The sequence below is a fragment of the Lolium perenne genome, chromosome 1 (genome assembly GCF_019359855.2).
Source record: "Lolium perenne isolate Kyuss_39 chromosome 1, Kyuss_2.0, whole genome shotgun sequence".
Classification (NCBI taxonomy): Eukaryota; Viridiplantae; Streptophyta; class Magnoliopsida; order Poales; family Poaceae; genus Lolium; species Lolium perenne.
The window spans coordinates 81,065,817-81,079,053 of NC_067244.2; the positions used below are offsets into that span (position 1 = coordinate 81,065,817).

Here is a 13,237-nt window from a genome sequence, read left to right on the forward strand (position 1 = left end):
CCTACCTACTACATGGTATTTTCCGCCATTCCAAAGTAAATTGCTTGAGTGCTACCTTTAAAATTCCATCATTCACCTTTGCAATATATAGCTCATGGGACAAATAGCTTAAAAACTATTGTGGTATTGAATATGTACTTATGCACTTTATCTCTTATTAAGTTGCTTGTTGTGCGATAACCATGTTCACTGGGGACGCCATCAACTACTCTTTGTTGAATTTCATGTGAGTTGCTATGCATGTTCGTCTTGTCTGAAGTAAGAGCGATCTACCACCTTATGGTTAAGCATGCATATTGTTAGAGAAGAACATTGGGCCGCTAACTAAAGCCATGATCCATGGTGGAAGTTTCAGTTTTGGACAATATCCTCAATCTCATATGAGAAAATTATTAATTGTTGTTACATGCTTATGCATAAAAGAGGAGTCCATTATCTGTTGTCTATGTTGTCCCGGTATGGATGTCTAAGTTGAGAATAATCAATAGCGAGAAATCCAATGCGAGCTTTCTCCTTAGACCTTTGTACAAAGCGGCATAGAGGTACCCCTTTGTGACACTTGGTTAAAACATGTGCATTGCGATGATCCGGTAGTCCAAGCTAATTAGGACAAGGTGCGGGCACTATTAGTATACTATGCATGAGGCTTGCAACTTGTAAGATATAATTTACATGATACATATGCTTTATTACTACCGTTGACAAAATTGTTTCATGTTTTCAAAATCAAAGCTCTAGCACAAATATAGCAATCGATGCTTTTCCTCTATGGAGGACAATTCTTTTACTTTCAATGTTGAGTCAGTTCACCTATTTCTCTCCACCTCAAGAAGCAAACACTTGTGTGAACTGTGCATTGATTCCTACATACTTGCTTATTGCACTTATTATATTACTCTATGTTGACAATATCCATGAGATATACATGTTACAAGTTGAAAGCAACCGCTGAAACTTAATCTTCCTTTGTGTTGCTTCAATACCTTTACTTTGAATTATTGCTTTATGAGTTAACTCTTATGCAAGACTTATTGATGCTTGTCTTGAAGTGCTATTCATGAAAAGTCTTTGCTTTATGATTCACTTGTTTACTCATGTCATATACATTGTTTTGATCGCTGCATTCACTACATATGCTTTACAAATAGTATGATCAAGGTTATGATGGCATGTCACTCCGAGAAATTATCCGTGTTATCGTTTCCCTGCTCGGGTCGAGCAGAACTAAGCTTGGGGATGCTGATACGTCTCCGACGTCTCGATAATTTTTTATGTTCCATGCCACATTATTGATGTTATCTACATGTTTTATGCACACTTTATGTCATATTCGTGCATTTTCTGGAACTAACCTATTAACAAGATGCCGAAGTGCCGATTCTTTGTTTTCTGCTGTTTTTGGTTTCAGAAATCCTAGTAAGGAAATATTCTCGGAATTGGACGAAATCAACGCCCAGGGTCCTATTTTGCCACGAAGCTTCCGGAAGACCGAAGAGGAGACGAAGTGGGGCCACGAGGTGGCCACACCCTAGGGCGGCGCGGCCCCCCCTTGGCCGCGCGGCCCTGTGGTGTGGGCCCCTCGTGCCGCCTCCTGACCTGCCCTTCCGCCTACTTAAAGCCTCCGTCGCGAAACCCCCAGTACCGAGAGCCACGATACGGAAAACCTTCCAGAGACGCCGCCGCTGCCGATCCCATCTCGGGGGATCCAGGAGATCGCCTCCGGCACCCTGCCGGAGAGGGGATTCATCTCCCGGAGGACTCTACGCCGCCATGGTCGCCTCCGGAGTGATGTGTGAGTAGTCTACCCCTGGACTATGGGTCCATAGCAGTAGCTAGATGGTTGTCTTCTCCCCATTGTGCTTAATTGTCGGATCTTGTGAGCTGCCTAACATGATCAAGATCATCTATCTGTAATCCTATATGTTGCGTTTGTTGGGATCCGATGAATAGAGAATACTTGTTATGTTGATTATCAAAGTTATGTCTATGTGTTGTTTATGATCTTGCATGCTCTCCGTTACTAGTAGATGCTCTGGCCAAGTAGATGCTTGTAACTCCAAGAGGGAGTATTTATGCTCGATAGTGGGTTCATGCCTCCATTGATATCTGGGACAGTGACAGAAAGTTCTAAGGTTGTGGATGTGCTGTTGCCACTAGGGATAAAACATTGGTGCTATGTTCGAGGATATAGTCACTGATTACATTACGCGTAATACTTAATGCAATTGTCTGTTGTTAGTAACTTAATACTGGAGGGGGTTCGGATGATAACCTGAAGGTGGACTTTTTAGGCATATATGCATGCTGGATGGCGGTCTATGTACTTTGTCGTAATGCCCAATTAAATCTCACTATACTCATCATAATATGTATGTGCATGGTCATGCCCTCTTTATTTGTCAATTGCCCAACTGTAATTTGTTCACCCAACATGCTGTTTATTTTATGGGAAAGACACCTCTAGTGAACTGTGGACCCCGGCCGGTCCAATTCTCTATACTGAAATACAATCTACTGCAATACTGTTCTACTATTTTCTGCAAACAATCATCTTCCACACAATACGGTTAATCCTTTGTTACAGCAAGCCGGTGAGATTGACAACCTCACTGTTTCGTTGGGGCAAAGTACTTTGGTTGTGTTGTGCAGGTTCCACGTTGGCGCCGGAATCACTGGTGTTGCGCCGCACTACATCCCGCCGCCATCAACCTTCAACGTGCTTCTTGGCTCCTCCTGGTTCGATAAACCTTGGTTTCTTTCTGAGGGAAAACTTGCTGCTGTGCGCATCATACCTTCCTCTTGGGGTTCCCAACGAACGTGTGAGTTACACGCCATCAAGCCACATCTAAGTTACTACCCACTATGAAGATAGTAACTTAGACTAGTAGTAACATGACATATGTTACTAGACTAAGTTACTCTCCACTATGAGCAGCCCAAGACAAACCAAACCGAGCTCTGTCTAAAATACTCCATCCATTAAAAAATGCTTTAAGCCTATCTAAATTGAGATGTATCAATATACTAAAAAAATATTTATATATACTTAAATTAAAGATGAATTTTTAATACTCCCTTCGATTCATATTATTTGCCACTAGTGTGGATGAATCGGAGAGAGTACTTTTTTATGAACAGAGATAGTAACCAGATTAAGCATTTTTTTATGGAGTACATCTGAACTTTGTGTACCATCTAAAATAACTAGAGAACGTAATGAATTATCCAGGGCTTAAAAGCGTCATGTTTTGACCGTTGGATAAAAAGGACAAGGGATAATATATGTGGAGTGTGGGCTACGTAAAAGTGGACAAACAATAACCCTTCTTTGAATTTTCAGCAGAAAATAGACTTGATCTGAAAATCCAAGTTGTACGGACGCGGCAACTATCTCAACCTAGGATGCCATGCTGGCTAGGGCATCATGCTTTTTAAAATATCAAACCCTGTCTACTTTAAGCTAAAGCTTCAAATATGAGTTAAACCTTAAACCTCATATCTTATCAAAATCAACATGCACTCTGGTTTTTCTTGGATTGTTTTCAATATTAGTGTATTGCATAGCCTGTCTTCATGGATGTTCCATTGAGATTTTCCAAAAGGTTGAGGTCAGATTTCAATTATTCTTTTAAATCGTAATCGCACTATATGACTAAGATAAAACAGACAAAAATAAATGTTTTCTCTTTCCACCTCTTTTCTTCTACAGTCTACGAACTATAATTTTCAGTAAACCTTGGCTAAGTTGCACCTCTTAGGCTGCAACTACATCACTGAGGTGTAAATAAATTTGGCAAATGATAGTACTAGTTAGCAAAATTCAAAACAAATACCACCGGTCCAAGTCTTCGTCTTCACGCCGCAACCAGAGCTTAACAGTGGCTTGGATGTTCTTATTCAGTGTGCCAGCAGCCAGAGTTCAGTTCTCAATAATTATGAATTATTTGGTTCGTCAGATGCTCCAAATAATGCTGTGACGTCATGGATGACCGACAACCTGAATCGCCCATCGATTGTAGTAGTAGTTGGGGTTGAAGGTCTCGATCGGCCGTTGCTTGGCCGGCAAGCTTCCCGTCATTTTTATGTGTTTATTTACTTGTTATTCTTCCTGTTTGTTGAGTTGTGTTCACACATAAGTTGGAGTATACGGATACGGCAATAGCAGAAGCTTCTTATCTTTCTTTTAAAACCGATCACATGCTAGTTCGTTAAATATTTCTACTCCGTAGAAGAACCTGGCAGATAAGCAATCTTGCCGCCTACTCAAACACCTCCGTTATCCGAAAAGTGTTGCTTCCCTCCGTTATCTTCCTATATTAGGTTTTGTTTGTCACTAGAGTTTCACTGAAAATTAGTGAGGCTAATCCCCACTAAAATTTAAATTCTCACTTATTCTAAATATATGTTTGGTATTAGAGTATGAGTGAGTTTCATCCCCGTTTATCCCCAATTTTTTTCTCAATACTCTATTTTGACCTAGTGGATTAAGGATAAGGTTTTATGAGAAATGAATGACAACAGAGATTTCACACCATACTCTAGAGTATTATTTCCACTAATACCCACAACAGTCTAGTGCCAAATAAGACCTTAAGCACAGACACGGGACATGTCAGCCATTCTGAGTTTTTGCTAATAGTACAAGTTAATAAGCCAGGCCAAATTTATAAACATATGTTGTTTGTCTGATTGAACTCTTATCTGTGTATTAGCAAAACTGAGTAGCACTAAGGAATCAGGACACGAAAATAAAAATCCCTTGTTGCAGAGACCATGCGCTTGTGCTTTTGTCTATATATGCAACTTAATGGAAAATAGTACCCTAAACCTTTTGGGTTAATTATCTGGTTGCTCTCAGTTGTCCATGTGCTTAGTTTTGTCCGTAGAGACAGATCGGCATCTCGATTCCCGAACTAGAAGAAGATATGGAGCTCGATTCGTGACTGCTCGGAGCCGAAGGGGATCTCAACGCCTCCGCACACAGCCCTCATAGCTGCAGCAGACAGCTGTGCCCTCCACCGTCTGCATGGCTCCCGATCGACATCGCCCTCTCGGTCAACCACGCCCTGTCCTAGCTACCAACAGGGGTCGCCTCCAACCCCGTCCCACGGTGGCGCATTTCCCGCTAGGTTGAATCTGCTCACTGCTACGAGCTCCGGCGGGGTGTTTCGCCGCTTTTATCGCACACGCAACGGTTCACTACGGTGTCCCACGAGCAACGGATTGGAGAGTTTGGTCCCCGCTTGTCACCTGGTCCCACCTGAAAGGGCCAAGTCAAATACGTTGACCTGATGGAGATTGCAACACTCACGGAACAAGTCCTTGCACATAGACTGGGGCAAAACTGAGTATATGGAGGTCTCTAAGGGCAATCCCATAATTAACCCAAACTTTTTTCTACTCTTATTGTCAGTTAATACTTCATAATCCTGTCCACGAGTAGAGATTATAAATTTATAATGTGATAGGGATTGCACTGTAGAAACCTAGATAAGAACAATTACCTTCATTCATCATGTTCCAAATGGTCCTCTGGAAGTGTTGTTTTCTTGGCAAATAACGTAAAGCACAATTTCGAAGTTAATCATATTCATTTTATTTAAATAGCGTAAGGACAAGCTCAACTAACCTAACAAAATAATTTGTTGCCAACCTTAAGGAAAATTGGTAAAGTGCCGCAGTTTATGATACTCCCTCCGATCCATAGTAGTTACAACTAATATAGATGTATCTAGACATACTTTCGTTCTAGGTAAACCCATACTAGTGGAAGTAATATGAATCAGAGAGTAAAAGAAATCAGAAATGTTTGAAAAGAGTAAAGGAAAAAACCGAAAGACAGCACAGCACCGTATCTGAGTTCTCTTAAAAGGAGAATATTACACTTAAATATAAACTCGTCACATACGCACATCACATCCCAGATGAACGCTAGATGCAGAAAACAAGGCTGTGAATCTAGGGGGGGAAACCAAAAATGGAATCCCATCCGTTGGATCTGTGATGCTTGACAAAAAGGGATCTGTGCACTTCATGAGGAAGATCCTTCCTTCATGGAATGCTGATCCAGCCAAGAGGTTATATCATCAAGAACTTGGAAAATTGCCTCATCGGGTTCACCTTCCAAGATGGAATGGTAGGCATCTTTGTATAGCCGCAGTGTCTTGTCTGACGTCTTTGCTTTTTCATATAGATCTTTACTCACGGCAGGGTCAGTGACCAAATCCGCATCACCATGCAAAATGATTATGGGCAGGGAAACCTAGATGGGAAAAATGAAGCAGACTTAAAAATCACAGAACAGAGTAATAACGTACTCTTCATTTAATAGTGAAAAGGCAACTTCTCGCATACTCTTATGTCCCAATATGTAAGGCGTGATTGACTTTGCATGGTCTTTGATGCACCACATTGACTACTAATATGGCTAGAGTATATCATGTATAAATGGTATCGTTGTATCTTTCTTGTGATATACTTTTATTCCATGTCTTTATACTAACTGTGTAGACTTATTATAAGTGAAAGCCATGCCAAAGTTGTCCATGATGACCAGAAAAGAAACAAATACGGAATGCCAGACCAGAACTAGGTTCCGTCACCTGTCAGGGCCTGTTTCGATTAGAGATATCTTTTGTGTGTCCTCTGGTATTTAGTTCAAATTTGAATTAAATACGGAGCACACAAAAAAAATACTTATATACCAAATAGGACATCAGTGAGTTTATTAACCCCTCAGAAAATTTCCCAACCCAGTCCGCAGTTCATAACTTCTAACTACACTTACCTGCCTTGCCAATATTCTTGACCACGCCATGAGGCAACATGTGGCATAACCAAAGAATCAATGCGATTTCATGCATCCCAAGAGTTTAAACCAAATAATTTACGACGGTTATTGATGTCAGAATGAGAAATGTCACAAGCAACTGCATAAAACTTCAATGGTGTGTATACACAGAACTAACCAGAACAAACAAAAATAAAACACGTACTTCTTCTAGACGACTTTCTATCTCTTGTGTGGTCCTCAGCATCTCCAGAGCTGTTCGAAGACGTGGTTTATCCTTGTAGGCAATCACATTGTAAGAAGTCTGCATGAAGAAGCGAATTAATAAAAACATACTTTTTACTACGAGTAAGCCACATGTAGCTATAACTGAATAGGAAGTTCTACATGAAACAGATTAATCTCTATATTAACCAAACAATTATTTCATGAGTAACAATCCTAACAACAACTCCTTTTGAATTATGTTTTAGCACATACACTAGCATAAATGTGCCCAACATTAGAAGCATAAACAAAAAATATCATCTGTAAGGCACAAGTTCTATTGTTCGACTACACAAAGGAGGATGCCCTTTCTTCTATAGATGAAGTATCAAATGTATCTTTTTTTCTTCTCCCCAAAAAATATGAATTTAACAGTTGTCACTATGTTCCATGCCAGATGTAGCGAAAATAGAGAAATAAAGACAATAAACATATAAAGAATATAAATTTGGGTCCAAGAGAAGTCATAAGTATGACAGGTACTGACCTGCTCTCGTTTTTCCTCCTCTTTGAAGGCCAATTCTGCCAAGTCTTTCTGTGGAACAAGCTTCTCTTTTGGAAGGACTTTAGCCAAGAAAATTAGAACTTGCTGAACAGGCCAAGCTGGAACAACATCATCTGACATCTAATAGAGTGATTTTGTGAATTAGTGACCAAATATAACAAGCATAGACAGGATCTTACACAGTAAAAGTACCTTGCACATGGGTGCAACAAGAATTGCACCACTCCATTCATTTGGTTGCTTAAAGTGAATCTTCAATGCAACTGCTCCACCCATAGATTGGCCAAACAGAAAGCTTGGGAGACCTCTATAATCAGGATTCCCTGCCAACATATGAATTGCATTTTACAGTGAAACATTCACACTACATGGATTTGCCTTACAGCAAAATCAAGGAGGAAGTAACTGCTAGATATAAACTCAGTGATAAACTAATTGCAGCGAAAGACAAGTCCATTTCTCATATAGTGAATGAGAAAACATCATAGGACTATTTATTCTTTATCACAAAAAAAATTCACTCTTCTTAACCTTCCAGCAGTTTGGCAACGTGGAGGCTATAGGAGTATATGTAATGCATATACTGAGTTCCACGTGAAACAATTTTCACATATCACTGTTGTCAAAAGCAATCAGTTTAATGTACTGATGCAAGTAGTTGATTAACGCTATGGAAATATTTGCAATCAATTTCAGATTTTGTAAGTAACACTTAGCAGTGCCATATTATTAGCGCTAGATTGATGTTGCTCCTCCGCAGAAACGTACTCCCTCTAGTACACAATATGTGTTGATTTAGCTATTTAGATTTGGTATACATGTACATGTCTGCATTACCTTATTGTGGTAGTAAAATAAATGGGAGAAAACTATATCTTTGTGGTACAAAAATAAATGGCAGAAAAGATATATCTTTGTGGTAGAAAAATAAATGGCACATTCTAACTGTTCCCCAGTAATTTGTATATAGAAAGAGAAAGAACGAGAAACCAGCAATAATAAAATGGTGCAATACCTTTGAACTTAGCAAAAGTTTCGGCTACATCATCAACAAGAGTATCAAAACTTGGAATATATCCATGAAGTCCTTCGGAAAGACCAAAACCAGGGTAGTCCAATGCAAATACTCCATATCCAGCTGATGCAATCTTCCTAGCAATCCCTGGAAGAACAATGAAGATAGAAAATGTAGCAAAAATGAAACATCAAAGTGAACTTAATATTGGTAGCATACAGGGGAACAGTACCATCAAGGAAAAAGGTACAGGTGTCCCCATAACCATGGCAGAGACAAACAATTGCTTTCATGCGACGATTCTCTGGAAACCAAGATTTTGAGAATATCTCGACACCTCTCGAGTTCAGCTCATATGACTGTCCAAGAGGAAACAGATCACAATAAAACTTTAGCGAACATATAATCAACAAGAACAAAGGATCAAATGGCACATTGTGGCTTAAGAGTTAGAAGTACCACTGAGCAAATAAACATTGCTGGAATACCATCTTACAATGTCTATCCAGCTTCATTCTACCTTTTAAGCATGGCAAGCGGTAGTTTCATCACTCACTGCAGAACTTCTCAATCTTTTTTCAGGGGTGAAAAAAATTATTTATTAAATACTAGTAGAGCTACAATCGTATTAAATACTAGTAGAACTACAATCGTATGCAATTACATCAGTGATTTCTGGCAGAAAGCCACAAAAACACCCAGCAGTTCTTGGTTGAGCTCTACGGATCCTTGCTAGTTTGTGACTTGCACCATTTGCATCATGATCAACCCTAGCTACTTGGAAATTTCGTACCCTCATCAACTCCGGGATCTCTGTCAACTCAAAGGAGGTATTATTTGATATCAAATGTACTTCACACTTCATTGGCTTATACATTTTTAAACAGAATTATTCAATATGATAACAATAACTTTGCATACTGCTCATTTCCCAAAGGTACTTAGCAAAATAGATCAGTATGCCTGCTGTCACAGTGGGATTTCTCGAATCTTTCTATTAACTAAAGGAAGAACACACTACTGCAAAGATGGGCCAATTCTATATGTTTCAAAAAAGTCTTGCATGCAAATGCATAACAAAAAGTAATGTATTGTAGCAGGTAAGTGACAGATATATTATAAAACAAATGTAAATAACTGTGGCTACACTGCGAAATAGTACCTCGGTTGTTCTGATGCCATCGTAATGTGCCTGCAGCATAAAGAAAAAGCTAAGAGATATCATCCATGTCAGGACTAAACATCAAAGGCATAGTTAGGTATTTCATACTATGCTAGTACTCTCCTCTATATACTTTTGTTACAAAAATGTGCGACTTCCATATGATCTTGTATATTTGTTTCCATAAGCTAAGACTTAGTTAGCTATATTCTCTGTTCCTCGCTGTATGTTTTAATCAAAGATACTGTTTGTTGGTCTACTTCCAAAATTACTAATTGAAGCTCTGGACATGACATACGTAACCATGCTTCAAAAAGTATGTTTGCAAAATAAATTTTTCCGAGAAAACACAATAAGACTTTGTGTTTCATTTTGTTGCAAAGAGAGCGAGTTTAGAGTACACGACATGACCTCCATTAAGGTGGAACAGATATGATACAAAAATAAAGCATCAATGGATGTCCCAGGTCGTCAGCAGCACTGCCCTTAGGCCAGGGGCGACTGCTCGAGCCCAGATGGCAGCTTCCTCTTCGATTCATGAGATCTGCGTGGAGACTTAGGGCTGTGCGCCATCGGAGACGTGTTCTTTGCGTTGTTTCCAGATCATCCATGGAGTCTAGGGCAATCGATGCAATACCCGTGCGCAGCGGCTTGGGGATAGTCTGCTTGGCCTTGATCCACCAGTCGGTGAGAGAAGCGTTGTGCTCAGGAGGCCGGCATGTCATCCGGAGCCACGACATGATCTCATACCAAATTTGGCGTGAGAGGAGGCTGGCATGCCATTAGCAAATGGCGCATGGTTTCTGGCTATTGCGCTAGGCTGACATATGATTTATGTTCCAAGGCCTGACAACTCTATTTGTAGTGAAATAACACATTAGTAATTAAAAGAATTAATGAAATGTATCAAACAAATGCAACCCAATTCTCACATTCACCCTTGGAATATTCTTGGATATTCTGTGTTCTGAGTTCTGATACTTTTGTTAGAGCTAACTAAATAGAGAAATACAATACAAATGAGCAAAGTGAGCTATTGGTTCTGAACTAGCAAGGGTATTGCTTGAGTCCTCAAATTTTATAATTTGTACCATTAGGTTCCAAATATAAACTAAGTTCAAACCTGACATAATTAGTAATTGGCAACATGTAATAATATAACGACTGCATCCACTGCCTAAGTAAAATCTCCGGAAACCACTTCCTCATTGATTTTATTTATCACATGATAAAGTAGCGGCTTGAACTGCCATGATGCCACACCATATATATTTACCATTTACCAACAAACAGTATATTTGATTAAAACATACAGCGAGGAACAGAGAATATAGCTAACTAAGTCTTAGCTTATGGAAACAAATATACAAGATCATATGGAAGGCACACATTTTTGTAACAGAAGTATATAGAGGAGAGTCCTAACATAGTAGTGAAATACCTACATCTAAGAAATAGAGAAATACAATAGAAATGAGCAAAGCGACTGTTGGTTCTGAACTAGCAAGGGTATTGCTTGAGTCCTCAAATTTTATAATTTGTACTATTAGGTTCCAAATATAAACTAAGTCCAAACCTGACATAATTAGTATTGGCAACATGTAATAATATAACGACTGCATCCATTGCCTAAGTAAAATCAGTGGAAACCACTTCCTCATTGATTTTATTTATCACATGATAAAGTAGCGGCTTGAACTGCCATGATGCTACGAAAATACATATTCACCATTTACCCACAAACTTGGGATTGGATATTGTATTTTTACTGACTTAAACAAGTTTAGGGAGCAAACAACCAACATAAGCAGCTACTATGCTTGAGCAAGAGAAGCATTCAGATTTAGAGACCCATAGTGCATCATCTCTAACGAATTGGAGGTAGGAAGAATCATCTAACTGATGGAAACAAACCTCATTTAATAGAAGGAAATAAATGACTGTTGCCTAAGCAATTGCTGGTGTGTGAATCCTAGCACATAAGAAGTACCCTTGCTATTGTACTGCAAGTACAGTACCACACTACAGTGCCAAGCAGCAGAGATGAGGTGGTTGTCCATACTGACGATGGCATACACTCATCTTTGCAGATGAAGAACAATTGCTGCAACCTCAAATGAGAACTCAAGAGGAAGGGAGGAGTGGAACTGGCCATAAGAGTATTGCTTATAATGTTAAAGCATAACAGAAGATTGGAGTGGCACTTCGTGAGGTTTTATTTTTTGTTGCGACTGTAATAAAATATAAAAGGCAAGTTCTTCCGACAAATGGTGCTCCAGATGCCCAATATTTTGGGGGCTCATACATTCCCTTAGATTTAGACCAGATATTCAGAACCCCGTATTGTGATCCAAAACTAGATTTACACCTTCAACAATGCAAAAGTAGGCAGTATGTCTCGACCATTCTATTTAACTAGAACAAGAACAGAAACTGTGATTAGTTCGCGGTCAGAAAGCATTGCGTGCAAACGCTGACCAAGTTTGGCCCATTTTGATGCAGCTACAAGATCTAACTATTCTCAAACATGCCCTCCCAAAAAGAACATATACGTGTCCAGAAAAATCAGAATCATCCAGAAACACATCAAGATTGGCATGATATATGGATACCGTTGGGAGTTAAAACCTGGCTGACCTATTACAAATAACACCTTTGAGGAAAGGGAAGGGAAGAAAAGGAAAGGGCGCACCTTGAAGAGGCAGTGGTCAATGCTGAGCTGCACGCCCTTGAAGGCCTCACGCACGCGGCGGCGCTCCGGGGCCTGGTCCAGACACGCCCGCAGCACCATCCTCTCCAGCGCCGGGTCCACGCCCTCCCACTTCCTCGGCAGCGCCGCGGCCGCAGCCGGCATCCCGAGCGCGGTAGCAGGCACAGCCGTCACCTTGGCGTTGACGTGTGGCATGGGGGTTCAGCTGAACCTGAATCGCAGGTTCGGATTCGTTCGGTCACCCCAGATACTCAGAGCGGAGAAGAAGAGAATCAATAAGTAAGTAGGCAGAGCTAAGGGTAGGGTTTGGTACGATGTCGAGTAGGAGCTCGGATGAATGGATCGGCAGTCAAGAAGCACCAGCAGGGTGGGGAGGAGTAGAGGAGGGCAACGCCGGTCGACGAGAGAAGGATTGGAACGGGGGGTGGCTGGTTGACTTCGTCGGCGAGGAGGTGGAAGGCGCAAGGCGGCGAGGGAGGGGTCCGCACTTCGGAGGGCCCGTGGATTTAACTACTCTTCCGGTGTTGCGGGGGGAAAGAGTGCGCTGCGGCTGCACGCATCCAGCTTCCTCTTTCTGCACTGCGCGTAGACTGCGAGTGCGAGCGCAGTGAGGTCTCCAGCTGCGCGACGCAAATGGGCATTCAGCGACTATTTTCGTCCGCCGTAATCGGAAATACGTTCACGGCCTGTTCCAGCGGGCGACGCAAAGTGACCAGACCGTCCGCGGAGACGCAAACCTGGCCCAAATATGCGCCAGGTTTGCGTCTCCACGGACGTCCAGAAACGTC

The 13,237-nt window shown here is 40.8% G+C and overlaps 1 protein-coding gene across 1 annotated transcript; it reads right to left on the bottom strand.

Moving 5' to 3' along the window:
- Nucleotides 1–5,819: 5,819 nt before the first annotated feature.
- On the bottom strand, nt 5,820–12,997 carry LOC127303181 (caffeoylshikimate esterase). The gene is made up of 9 exons (XM_051333945.2): nt 12,763–12,997; nt 12,432–12,660; nt 9,740–9,769; nt 8,810–8,936; nt 8,578–8,724; nt 7,755–7,885; nt 7,545–7,682; nt 6,996–7,094; nt 5,820–6,262 (listed from the first exon to the last, which is right to left on the bottom strand). The coding sequence occupies exons 2-9, from the start codon at nt 12,642–12,644 to the stop codon at nt 6,032–6,034; spliced, it is 1,116 nt and encodes a 371-aa protein (XP_051189905.1). The 5' UTR covers nt 12,645–12,660; nt 12,763–12,997; the 3' UTR covers nt 5,820–6,031.
- Between the last annotated feature and the right edge of the window lie 240 nt (nt 12,998–13,237).